We start from the raw sequence: 14052 nt of genomic DNA, 5'->3' as shown, positions 1-14052 counted from the left end.
GATCAAAGGCTGGTTTAACTATGAAGTTATCCCAATTAGGCTCTACATTGCCTCTGTAGTTTCTGGCCCTTCCTCAACTCCATCTTTCAGTATTTCCTGGATCAAGGATGGGAGGAAGGAAGTGGATTTAGAAATGAAAAGGAATTCAGGGATAAGATCCATTCCAAATACATCACAATGCAGTTGAGGAAATAAAGGCCTAGAGAGGTTAGAGAACTTGATGCAAGTAGTAATTTACAGAGTAATTTGCAGCTGGACTCTTCCAACCTCAAATCCACTGTTTTTTCCTGTACTCAAGCTACCTACCATTGTCTACATAGGAAGCAGCTAGGTGGTGGTCTAATGGATCGAGCATTTCAACTTAGAGTCAAGAAGTCATAGATTTGAATCCTGTCTTAGGTGCCTATCATCTGTATGATGCAGGGTAAGTTAATTAAATTCAATTTCCTCCTCTGCAAAATGGGGATAATAAAATTCCTATAAGAGTTGTTGTGGGAATCAAATGAGCCAATATACATAAAATGCTGTATAAATGTTAGTTACTATTATTCTATCTCAAAGGCAGTTTGATGTGTGTATGATTTCCTTGAGAAAGGTTGTCCTCTGGCCATTAATAGTCTCTTGGGTTCTTATCATCTCTACATATATGATGCTGTGGTGCTATGATCTGTGACAAAACCACCTGCTTGAAAATCTGGAGAAATAGCAACTTGAGCAAGAGGACCTGGAGTTGCTGGGACTGATAATATTACGAGTTGAGAAGGGATATGGATAGGAGCATATCAGCCTATAAAAGATGGAGGAGGCATTGCAATGTGGAGTTATGGAATTATTGTTCCCCAGTAAGTCCCTGGGTTTGTGGACTATTCTCTTGCTTTATCCTATGGCAGTGGGTCCTAGCTGCTGCACACCTTAAGGCTTCTTTTAGGCAACCAAAGACCTTTTGTTATATTCTTGCCACAGAAAATATACATCTACTGAAGAAAGAAATCTACCACCACCCTCCTGATAACATATCGAGACCCTTAGGAATGATGAAGAGAATTGTTTCAGTTGTGTCTGATTCTCTATGACCTCATTTGGGGTTTTCTTGGCAAAAAACTGGAGTGGTTTGCCATTTCTCCAGCTCATTTTACAGATGAGGAAGCTGAGGCAAACAGGGTTAAGTGACTTGCCCAGGTCACATAGCTAGTAAGTGTCTGAGGGCAGATTTGAACTCAGGAAGATGAATCTTCCTGACTCCAGGCTGGGTACTCCAGCCAATGTGCCACCTAGAAGAAATTGAAGAGAAATTAGAAGATAATTAGTTTAGTGAAGTGGAAAGAGTGCTAGAGTTGGAATCAGAGGACATGTGCTCAAATCTTGGTTCTTCTACTAACTACCTTTGTGATATTAAATAAGTCACTTAACCTCTGGGCCTCAGTTTCCTCATCTGCAAAAAAGGAGTTTAATTTGGTCTCTAAGGTTATGTGCAACTTTAATTTGATGGTCCTCTGAAAGGAATGATTCCATAAATAAAACAAAACTAATTTTGTTTTAAAAATTATTGGGTTGTCAGGGTAAAATTAGAGTTAACTTGAAGGTTTGGGGAGGGAGGAGGTTGATGTATTTATTCAAGCTAAAAATTTAATTGAAATCCTAGCCACAAAGAACAATTGGATTTGTTTATGGTGAATGGGCAGGCCTTATTCTCAAGGCTATCTAAGTTAAGCTTTATGCTTTGGGATAGTAAAGAGAGTTCACTGATTCTAATTATTCATCAAATGTTTTGTGCCTGCTAACAGTGCAGGATGATAAAAGAAATTGAATTAGCAGACCTGGGTTTAAGTTCTAGCTGTTTAGTTTACAAATTGTGTGACTATAGGTAAGTTATTTACTGTAGAGCTCAGTTTTATCATTCCTAAATTAGCAGGTGGGCGGCTAGGTGGTGCAGTAAGTACATAGAGAACTAGACCTGGAGTCAGAAAGACTCACCTTCCTGAGTTCAAATCTGCCTTCAGACACTTACTAGCTGTGTGACCCTGGGCAAGTCACTTAGCCTTGTTTGCCTCAGTTTCCTTATCTGTAAAATGAGCTGGAAAAGGAAATGGAAAACTACTCCAGTATCTTTGCCCAGAAAACCCCAAAAGGAGTCACAAAGAGTTGGACATGACTGAAAGCAACTGAACAACAGCAAAATTAGGAGGTTAAGTCAAAAATCCCATCTAGCTCTGACATTCTATGAATTTACCTCCAGAAGCTTCTGGCTACTGTATTGCAAGGTACTGTCCTGGTTATTCTGAAGGATATAAGGAGACACACATGTTCAGTTCTCTCATGAGGCTTGGCATGTATACCTGTAAAGAGAGATATGATGTGAAAGTAGAATGCAAGATATAAAAACTGTGTTACCTCAGAGGAGTTGTAAATTACTTTGTGAGGTCTTGGGTAGAGGGATCAGGGATGACTAGATATAACAGACAGATGGCTTTTTAGATTGACCTTGAAAGGTGGGGGAGGGTCCAGACAGGATGAAGTTAGGGAGGAAGGGAACAGATTGGGCCTAGACTTAGAAGCCAGGAAATTCAGGGTCTGCTCAAAAGAGAATGCCTGAACTATAGGCTATACGAAGGATGACATTGGGGAATGAGGTTTCTGTAATATTCTAGGACCAAATCACAGAGGGACTTGGCCATCCAAAGGAGAATGGACTATTTGCTCGGTCAAGATCTTTTAGGCAGGGGAATCCATGTAAAATCATCAGATCTCTGCCTCCTCAGGATCATAGGAGCATAGAATTGGAGCTGGAAGTTATATGTGTGCCCAGACCTCAGCTGACGTGGGAAAACCAAAGAGAAAGACATAGCCCTTTTCCTTAAGGATCATATATAGTACCTTAGAAGACCATCACTATGGAAGTAGAAATGAGCTCAGGGGTGTCTAATCCAATACCCTCATTTTCCAGATGAGGAAGCTGAGGCTTAGAAAGGTTAAGTAACTTGCCCAAGGTCACACAACTAGTAAATGTCAGAGCCAGGAATTGAACTCAGATATTCTTCTTCCAAAATCCCACCCTTTCTACTGTACAATGCTGCCTATCAGTCTGTTCTATCTTGTAAGTGTTTATAAGATGGAAAGGAGAAAAGAGACAAGCAGAATCTTGCAACAAAAGGGAAGGAGAAGAAAGGGAAAAGGAAAGGAGTTTATTTATTTCTGGCACCTTCAACATGTGACAAGCAAAGTATACATTATCTCATTTAATCCTCACAATAACCCTCAGAGGGAGGTGCTGTTATTTTCCAAATTTTACAATTGAGAAAACTGAGGCAAACAAAAGTTAATTGACTTGCCCAGGATCATACAGCTAAGACATGTCTGAGAGAGGATTTGAACTCAGGTCTTCTGACTCCGGGCTCAGTGCTCTGTCCACTGCCAACCCCTAGTTGTCTCTTAGGCTAGTGAAGTGGTCCAGACAAGGGGATGAGAGTCTAATCAAGGGCCATTAGAGAAATGGAGATGAAACAGATCTAAGGAACACTGAATCTGGAGTATCATTTCAATTCTGGGCACTGAATTTTGGAAAGGACATTGTTAAACTAGAGTCTCCAGAGGAAGATTGAGCAGCGTGGTTCAATGGCTGTTGGAAGGTTGGTTGAAGGAACCTCAAGAAGACTTAGTAGGATTATGATTTTACCAGTTAATATGTATAAGAAGGATTAAACCCCTTCGTTTGGCCCTGGAGGACAAAATTAACAGCAATGGGTAGAAATTACTGAGAAGCAGATTTAGACTTGATGGAAAGATCTTTTAGGACAGTGATGTTCACTTGTTTTCTACTCATGTCCAACTCTCCATAAACCCTTACTGGTTTTTTTTGGATTGTTCTTATTTCTCTCTCTCTCTCTCCCTCTCTCTCTCTCTCTCTCTCTCTCTCTCTCTCTCTCTCTCTCTCTCTCTCTTAATTTTTCCTCAATCTCTCTCATTTAATTTCTAAAGATTTTTTTTAAGTTCTATAAATTCTTTTTGGGCAGATGACCATTTGACACTACTCTTTGGGGTAGAAGAGGGTTTCTTTGCTTTAGTATCCTCCTCTGGAGATGAACCCTAATCTTCTCTATTCCTAGAGTAACTTTCTGTGGTTGGATTCTTTCTCCTTTGCCTGTGCATTGTTTTGGTAGTAATAGCTAGATTTCTGAAATCACGTCTAGTCCTGGGGCATGGCAGGTGGTACCTCTGGCCTCAGATCTTCACTTCTCCCCTCTAGCCTGGAATCAAAGCCCAGCCTCCAGCCTCCTGTAAGGGCATGTGCTGGTTCCTTTATGCTTCCTGCTCTCCCTCAGTACGCCTGGGTCTGGCGTTCCTTATCAGCAGAGGTTCCCTTGATGTTCCCCGGTTCAGACGCCCACCTCCTCTCACTGTCCCATGCGAAAATTTCCTGTGCTGGGGGCTGAGGTGGCCTCTCAACCCAGCTAACCCCAGGACTTGCGGCTTGTTGTTTAATAGTCCCTAGTCTGGAGATGTTTACTCTTCTTAGGGACCAAACCTTGTCCTGGGTTTTTTCTTCTGATCTTCTTGGATTGTCTCAGGAGGACCCCTGTGTGCCCCCATTCTTATTCATTTTTACCTACACTTTGTTCACCCTGAAGTTCTATTTTATCTCTTTTCTGGGGGAAAATCTTGAGAGCTTGGAATTTTCTGGCCTACTCTACCACCTTCCTTCCTCCTGTATCGGCTTTCTTGGACAAAGATACAGGGTGGTTTGCCATTTCTTTCCCCAGTTCAATTTACAGGTGAGAAAACTGAAGCAAACAGGGGTAAGTGATTTGCCTGGAGTCACACAGCTAGTGACTGTCTGAGGCCAGATTTGAATTCAGGAAGATGAGTCTTCCTGACTCCAGGCCTGGCGCTCTGACCACTGTGCCACCCAGCTGCCCCAAAGGCAGTGTTAGCCTGGCAAAAATAGAATGGGTTGTCTCTGCATGCAGCTCTTCTCTCCAAAAGGCTTCAAGCAAAGGCTGAATGTTCTCTTGCCAGCTGTGTTGTAGTGGTGATTCTGATCTAGGTATGCATCGGGCTAGATGTCCTCATACATAATATGAGGAACTGTCTTATCCCAAGCTGCCCCCTTCACCTTGAGGCGCTGCAACCCTATCTGTATTTTTCATGACAGTTATCAGAAGCCAAAGATGAGTATCTGATCTGGAAGAGATGACTGCTCATAGTTAAGGCCACATTTGAACCTTGGCACATTGCTCACAGGGAGCTCACAGCCCTTTATCAGTTCAGTCAGACTATAAAAACCTGGAGCATCCCTAACACGTCGGATCTCATTGTCCAAACTCAGCTGTCTATCACCTAAGCAGGAGGGAATTAGTGCCTCTGGAGGCATCCTCTTCCTCTCTTAGGTAGCTTTCTTTAATTGTTAGGAGCTGTCTTATATAAGAAGTCTGTATCTGCCACTCTACAATTTCCACTAGTCCTGCCCTCTGAGAACAAGCAGAGGAAGCCTGGTCCCTCCTCAACATGGTAGCACTTGAAATATTGGAAGATAACTAATGTCCTCTACCCCTTCCACCCTTCAGTTTTCTCCAGACTAAAAATCATTAATTCCTTCACCCAGTTCTCACACGCCATGCTTTTACCATCTTGGCTTCCCTACTCTGGATAATCTTCACATGATCATTTTTTTTCTTAAAATGCAGTTTGTAAAACAGGACATAATACTCCAGGTATGCCTGACCAGGACAGAGTACTGTGGGACCATCACCTCCTTCATTCCTTACATCTCTTGGCCGAGGTACTCTTGAATCTAGGTACTGTGTCAAAAAGGGAAAAGAGATTAGACTGGCATGTCTTGGTCTCAAGGAAAACATGCTGTTTCTTTGTGATTACTTCTTCCTTTTCTAAATCATCACTGTGATATATTCTAGAATTTCGCCAAGTCAGCCTCACGGACATGTATCTAACAGAGCACGCTCTATTCCCCTTTTTGAAAATCTGGACATTTGGTCTTCTTCAGCCTTGTGGCAGCTAGATGACTCACTAGATAAGAGCATTGGGCCTGAAGTCAGGAAGACTTGAATTCAAATCCTGCCTCAGACACTTACTAGCTGTGTGACCCTGGGCAAGTCACTTGGCCTCTGCCTTAATTTACTGGAGAAGGGAACGGCAAACCACTCCAGTATCTTTGCCAGGAAATCCCCATGGATAGTATTGGTGTGCTTCATCCACAGAGGTCACAAAGAGATGAACATAACCACACAACAACAGCTCAGCGATCACAATAATCTTAGCTACTACTGTATTAATTAGATATGGCTCCCCTGCCCCTCCCAGGCTCATGTGATGTAATCACAAAATAGTCACACATGATGAGGTTTTAGCATGTTAAGATGAAATGTCCTATGATAACTTTATGAGGTACAGATACCTTTCTGATTGAGTCAAGTGGGGAATAACATGACTGGTTGAACAAAGAAACTAGCCATGCCTTTTGAGGCTTTAAATAGCCAAGTCCTGAATACATTTCAGGAGTTCAAGAATGGGAGAGATGGTTAAGTCAGGAGCTGCCTATGGAGAAGGACCCTGCAGAGGGAGAGAAGGAAATTTCTTTCTCTTCCCTTTTCCCCAGATGGCCATGTAGCTTTGAAGGGAAGCCACCTAAATGCCCCCATAGCCTCATTTAACAGACATCGAAATTCAGGATCAAAGTGTGACTTTTGTAAGATCAGAAAGTTAATGAGTGAGTGAGTGCCAGAGATGATGTTTGAATCTAGATCTTCCTAATTGCAAATCCCCACTTTTATATACCATACTAGGCTATGTCCTCCTCTCTGTAAGTTCTTTTAGTACTCTGAGATGTAGTTTTTCTGGGTCTGGCGACTTTAACTCATGAAGGCAGCTAGGTATTTTCTTACAATCCCTCTACTTTGTATTTCAACTCTCTTTTAGGCATTTTTGTTCTGTCCTTTCTAATATAAAGTTTATAATTCAAAGAAGAAAAATAGTTTGAATATGGTCTGTCTTCTCTTTCTTGTCTGTTGTCATCATGCAGTCTACCCTGAGCAGATATTCTGTGCCTCCTCTGATCCTCCTCTTTTCTCCAATACAGCTTAAAAACACTCACATGCATGCAACCCTTTGGGTTGTCTTTGGCATTCTTATCCATCTCTTTAACTCATCTTGAACTTCAGTGCTCTTGTCAATATACTTGCAGGACCATGAAACACTTTTCTATTAATCTTCTCTTACCTGCCCTTGATTCCATCTTCTGTAGGTATTTAAAAAATCTAAACTGGTCAATGAATTCTCTGAGCATCCGCATTAGGTTTTTATTTTGTTTTTAATGGATTGTGTTGATTTATTTTATTTATTGTATATTTTGTTGCTATATCTTACATTACCTAGATTTCCCCCTCTATCCCTGCCTCTCCTACCTCCCAGAGATCCATCATTTAAAACAAAGATTTTTTTAATGGAAAGAAGAAAAGAAAAGGAAGAGAAAAATTTCAAGAAAATCAATCAATACATCTCTCCCTTCCCCCTAATATGGAATTATATGAAATGTCCCACACCTGTGAACCTCTTACCTTTACATGGTGGTTGGGTGGGGAGGTATTTTCTCATATTTCTTCACTGAGGCCAAGCTTAATCTTTATAATTTTGCAACATTCACGTTTGGTTATTTTGTGGTGGTTTGTTATATTACTGTGGTCTTTGCATATATAGCATTTTCATGGCTCTGTTTGTTTTGCTTTGTGCCAGTTTGTGTCTGCTTCAGGTATTAAAAAAACAACTCTCCTTTTTGCTCTTTGTCAGAATTGGTTCTCATTGTATCTTCAGCATTTCATTCTCAGGAGCTTCTCACCCCTCCTGAGCCAGGCGACTTTTTCTGTATTATTTTAATTCATCATGTCCTACCTATCCTTTCTCTGAGCCCTTTGAAATCTGCTCCCCAAAATGTCTAGTATGCATGTCCAACTATTATATGCATGCCTTTCCTTCTCTATCACAAATTCTCAGATGGAGCAGTCACTTTCTCTCAAGAGAGAGGGTGGGAACCATCATGTCCAACCTACTACCAATGCCTCCTTGTGGTTGAGAATTAGTTCTAGAACAGCAATTTTCTTCACAGCTTCTTCAGCTTTTGGAATGATGAAGTCATCATTAAGACAAGCCATTTTTAACTTTCCTGTTTCTGGTAGAACTCCTCTTAAGGCTGAGTTAATCGAAATCTCTGACTACTACTATATTATACCTCTATGCCAGACTTGTGTTCTGTCGATTTTTTTTAAAACTCCTCTTAATTTTTTCTTTTTGCCAAAATAATCTGTATAATACATCAACGACAATATTGCTTCTGTTTCTGATTCCATTGACTTTTACCCAAATGCTTCCTGCCATACTTCCCCATACTTCCTGGACTTCCTCACATGAATCTATCTCCTTCATATACAGTTATACTCTCTCTATCTCCTATGATCTTGATGCATCAAATGAGATAATATTTGTAAAGAGTTTTGCAAACTTTAAAATGCTATATAAATGAAAGTTATTGTTATGATCATTGTCATTATTATTTTTACTAATATAAATCCATCCCATTCTTTTTGAATAAATTTTGATCTCTCAGAACCATAGAATAGTCCTGTGTGTGAGATATGTGTAAGATGATCAAAATCTACTGCCTGTATTAGGATCTCAAGTTCATCTTACTTGCTACCTGTGTTTTGTGAGTTTTTATGTAGCCAAGGGTTTTATTCCTGTCACTTTGCTTAGATTTTTCTCTTGTTAATTTCTGGGTATTTGCACGATATTCTTTTTTCATTTTTGCACTATGGTCTACAACTTGGTGGCTACATACATATATGCATATATGTTTGTATATGTGCATATATATATACATATATATATATGTACATATATTATATATATAGCAGTTTTCCTCTCCCTCATCTTTCTTATTTTCAAATTTAATATTTTTGGTTAAGAAAAATATATTTCTTTCCCTTTCACCTTCTCCTCACTGAAAAACAACAACAACAACAAAACAACTTGTAAATTATATGCCTAGCCAAACAAAACAAATTCCCAATTGACCATGTCCAAAAATTATATCTACCAATCTTTGCTCTGAGTTCATCACCTCTCAGATGGCAGGTAGCAATGCTTCATCATCGGTCCTATGAAATCATATTTGGCTGTCCACTGTGTTTATTAGAGTTCTGAAGACTTTCAAAGCTGTTTATCTTTACAATGTTGTTGTTTCTGGTTCTGTTTACTTCACTCTGCGTCAGTTCATACAAGTCTTCCTGGGTTACCTCATCCTTTTCAGTTTAAAGCCCCTTTGGTTAAATTTGCAAGATTCTAGACAACTGCATTTTCCTTGGTACTCATAGGTATATTCCATCCCTGATCAAGAGGGTTGAAGTCCCATATTTTAAGCTGTGTCCCCAAATTCAAAAGCCTCTACTTAATCATCATCTTCTTAACCAGCTGTTGTTCCCTTTCCAAACCTTCCTACATATTTGTTCTGAAACCCTTCAATCATCAGCAGTCATGAAAACACCACCTGTGCTCCTGAGGTCTTCAGTTGCTTGTCTGTGACCAATAATCTTTAGCAATTCTTTCCAGATTCCTTCTGGTGGTCTCATTTATGCCTCTGGCACCTCATCTGTGCTCACCAGAAATGAGTAGTAGTTATGAGGTCTGACAAAACTTCAGAAATTCCCTGTCATCCAAGCTACAGACCTCTTCATTTGTTGTTCTGTCCCTTTTAATGTGGTTCTCTGTGATACATAGGAGTAAGCCCTTTAAAAAAAGCCAAAACTGTCTTGTGCTATTTTAATGGAGCAGGGCAATGGAGAAGGGAAGATAGCTGTGATCTTTCCATTTAGCCTCATCTGGGTGGTGGAGAACCCAGCTTAGGAATAAAAGAACAACAGGTGGCACCAGTGAGCCAGGGGTGGGGTAGGGAAGCAATGACCAATAATTACAATGCGTCATTACTCTAGTGATATTGACCTTTTAATTTAAAGAGGACCCAGATATTGCCTTAACCCCAAGGTCCAAAATTCAGCCAGGTATACCAGCTGGGTATTTTTAAAAGTATAATAAAATAAAATAAAAATTTATGCTTTTAGCTAACATATAGGAACTGGTAGGCTAGTAAGAACCATCTGTCCGCTGCTACTGTTGTATAACTGACTGCTGCCAGATGTCATGCTAGCAGGCTTGCATCAATCAGTAATGGTAATTGCGAAAAAGCTAATGTAGCCTGTACACATATGGATTTCTAATCAGGTGGCACATTATTGAAAAACTTGGCCATCTCTACCTTAACCTATTTTAATGAATTGCTGTAGGAAGAAGGGTATGGCTATAGCTTTTGTCTAGGGACTGCAAATTAACTACAGAGCCTTAACAAGTTACCTCTGTTCTTTAGGTTTTAGCATCTTCATATGTAAGATGATTTTGTTCTCAAAGACTTCTAAGATCATTTTTTGTTTTAGCATTCTAAGACTTTTAGGAATGGGGAGGGTTATTGGCATGACTGGGCTTTTCCCCAGGGCTCAAATCATATCCTACAGGAACTTACCTCCTTGCAAGCCTTGGGAGAGGAACAAGGAGGGAGAAAGAATGATAGTGAAATTGTTGGCCTCTCTGCTCTGTGCTTCACCTTGATTCCAAGAGTTCCATTGTATGTTCAATTTCCCCCTTAGGGACTTTCCCACGTATGTGGTTTGCCTTGAAATGCTTAAAAACACAATGTTGCTGGAGGTGGAAATTCCTCAAAGGAAAGAAAGTTGGCTGAGACCTTACTAGGGGGTAAATCCTCTCTACCTCCTTTATTCTCTAAAGGCCAGCCTCAGCTGTATGACTGTTTCTGCAGCTTCAGTAGGAGTATACCTCAGCCTAGTTCATCCTTGACACATAGGAGTTCCTTGGTACATCTTGGTTGAGTTGGAATTCAAGACTAATAGTGTGTTTGGCCATTTAGATAGCTCCCCACTCCCCACCCCCCCAAATGTTGATGTGACCATTTCAGAAGTGGGAAAGGAAGGTGGTGGAGGGAAAGGACTTGATTAGCAATTAGTCCCTACATATAATTTATGTTTCTGTGTAAATTAGGAAGAAGCCTTGGAATAAGACATAGTCTGAGTGTGGATATGAGAAGGTACTCCAAGGTCATATTGAGAAAACAAGGTTAAATCTTTTTTCTGTGTCTTGAAAGGGAAGGGATCCAATTAAGTCTTACTTTTGGAACCCAACTCTCCTCTCTAGTCTTACTAAATAAGAGGCTGTTCCTAATTCTTGGAACTGGAAGTGGCTATGGGCAAATTATATTAGCAGAAAAGGGGAAGGGGGGAGGAGGATGAGACTGGTGCTAGGAGTAGGAAAATAATGAACAGCCTTCAACAGAAAATGGGATTTGAGCTGATTCTTGAGGGAAGCCGGGAGGCAAAGGTGAGAAAGAAGAATGTTCCAGATATGAGAGATTAGCCAGTGGGGAAGCATGGGCTCTGGAAGTGAAAGATCCTGTTCCAGGAACAGCAAGGCCAGTTCTTGGTACACTAAAGTCACTGCTGACATAAAGTGGCTACTGGAGCAGGGAGGGAAAGTCTCACATGATTTTAGAACTAAGACTTCTATTTCACGAGAGTGGGCTTGGCCACAGGACTGGTCAAGACAACACTATAGAGTAATATGTTGTCCAACCTGGACTCTCTCTGCCTAGAATTTCATGACCATTCCCCCACTCAGTGGCATCTCCTCCTTCTCTCCTTAGAAGCCCCATTGATTCATCTATCTAGGATATGTCAGTGGGCTTCTAGAATGCCAGGAGGAAAAGACTAGGTGTTTTCCCTCCTTGGAACACCTTAAGTTACTTTCCATGCCTTTGGAGACAGCTTTGGTTTGCTTTTGGAGGGGAATAAAAGGGGAGGAGGGCAGTTAAGTAGCACAATGGATAGAGTTCCAAGCTTAAAGTCAGGAAGACTCATTTTCCTGAGTTCAAATCTAGCCTCAGACACTTACTAGCTGTGTGACCCTGGGCAAGTCACTTAACCTTGTTTGTCTCAGTTTCCTCATCTGTAAAATGGACTGGAGAAGGAAATGGCAAACCACTCCAGTATCTTTGCCAAGAAAACCCCAATAAGGGTCATGAAGAGTTCAGACATGACCAAAACAACTGAGCAACAGCAACAACAAAGAGGAGGCAGTTTGTGAGAGTAGCCAGACACAAGGACGAGGATGAACCAATGACAGAGAAATTGTTGTGGTGAGCGAGAGCTGTGTCAGCATTTCCTGGCCGCTCTTTCAGGGGTGTCTACAAACCAAGCATAGGTTTTCATTGTGATGAGTTCATTTGTGTCCATGAATGTTTGTATTTGTTCTGCTTGCCTTAATAGACCTATTGACTACCAAAGCCAAAAAGGGACTCGAGCAGCCATTCAGTCTCACTCCCTAATTTTACAGATTAGAAGGCTCAGAGCAGGAAAGCATTCTGACCGAGATCACAGAACTGGTACGTGTCAGAGCAGGGATAGGAACCCAGGAACGTCCATCCCCCGTATTACCTCCTACTCTTTGCCTTTCTTTTTTCCTTCTGGCTGTATACAGGGTCCTCATTATGAAACCATGCCTGGCCTGCCCTCTCCTGACTCTTCCTCCAAACATACATGTCCTTTCCATTTCCTTCCTCTGTCTCCACTCCAATCCCCTGTGCCCTGTGACTTCATGGTCTTATCAGGCAAGCTGTCTGCTCATCTGACTCAACATTATCAGTGGGAGCTGCTGTCTAGTACTCCCTTCAGATAGGTCATTTTCATTTTAACTAATTCCCAAGGAGAAAACTCCAGTCGCTCTGTACCTCTTTCTATTATATAGTTGCTGATGGGGATGGGATTTTTGGTGAGAAAGTGCAGATTGAAGTTATCTTGAAACCATACCAATTAACAGGCATCTGCTAAGCACTTACAACGTGCTAGACACTGTGCTAGGCACAGAGATAATACAAACCACACAGCTCTTTGTCCTCGAAGCGTATACTTTCTATTAGACGTCATGTAGGTTGTAGCCTTTTCCACCTATATGTAGAGATAGTCGTGCTTCAAACTTTATTCATTTGTCAGCCATTAGAAAAGGATTTTTTTTTCTTTTCTGCATGGGTAGCCTGAGACTTGGTACAGAGAAACCCTTGCCTCTAGGTTCTAGCAGCAGGGTTAGGATTCTCGCTTTCAGGAGTCTCCTGGATTCCTGGTCCCTGGGTTAGTCCTGGGATTTCCCAGCTATTTTTTTTTTGCTACTTTCTGGTCACAGGACTTGTTACTACGTGCAGCTGTCAGACTAGCCCATTTATCAAAGGCATGTTAGCCTAGAGGCTGGCTGTAGTAGGTAGTTAATGGGAAGAGATGAAATCCTGTCTCCTCAAGCTACTGGGAATAAATGTTGGCTTACCATGGAACATATTGTAGCCTGTCATTATCCCTTAGCAAGTCCACTGAACAGTCTAAACAAAGAGTTTCCATTCAAAGGTGGCAGCTGTGCTCTTGCCTTGCTACAAACAAGTGGGTAGATGTGCCTATGGTTGATAATAACAAAATCTTGTAGAATTTTGAAATGTTAGGACTGGAAGGGACATTATCTGGTCTGGCCACTTCATTTTACAGATGACAGTGCTAAAAGCCAAAGAAGAGAAGAGACTTAGCCAAGCTCACATTCCCAAGTAGGGACAGAGCAGACTGCCACTATAACAGAAAGTTCTAGGCTCCAGATTACTAGTTATTTTTACTGCTGAAAATGCACTGTGTGCATAACATTTGCAGATTGCTAGATGACTATTCTACTGGCTAATTCTCGTACCAGATTAGAAGTATAGGACTTTGGGGTCTGCACTGTCAGGCTACTTTGTGGGTAAAAATAAAATTTTTCTTTTAATATATAAATAGTAATAAATATATTATATATTATATATTCATATATAATTATATATTATAATTATATGTTATATGTAATATAACATATAATTACATATACTGATTTTAAAATGTATATATTTAAATTAAATAATCA

At 40.7% G+C, this 14052-nt stretch overlaps 1 protein-coding gene across 1 annotated transcript in view; it reads left to right on the top strand.

Moving 5' to 3' along the window:
• Positions 1-247: 247 nt before the first annotated feature.
• LOC144455599 (uncharacterized) overlaps positions 248-14052 on the top strand; it is a 111730-nt gene continuing 97925 nt past the window's right edge. The window contains exon 1 of the mRNA XM_078149062.1: positions 248-424. Within this exon, the coding sequence (XP_078005188.1) occupies positions 415-424 (10 nt within the window). The 5' untranslated portion in view covers positions 248-414. The remainder of the gene's footprint in view (positions 425-14052) is intronic.

Source organism: Phascolarctos cinereus, unplaced genomic scaffold (genome assembly GCF_003287225.1).
Source record: "Phascolarctos cinereus isolate Bilbo 61053 unplaced genomic scaffold, phaCin_HiC Scaffold_2;HRSCAF=192, whole genome shotgun sequence".
NCBI lineage: Eukaryota > Metazoa > Chordata > Mammalia > Diprotodontia > Phascolarctidae > Phascolarctos > Phascolarctos cinereus.
This window is presented reverse-complemented; position numbering and strand designations above follow the sequence as displayed.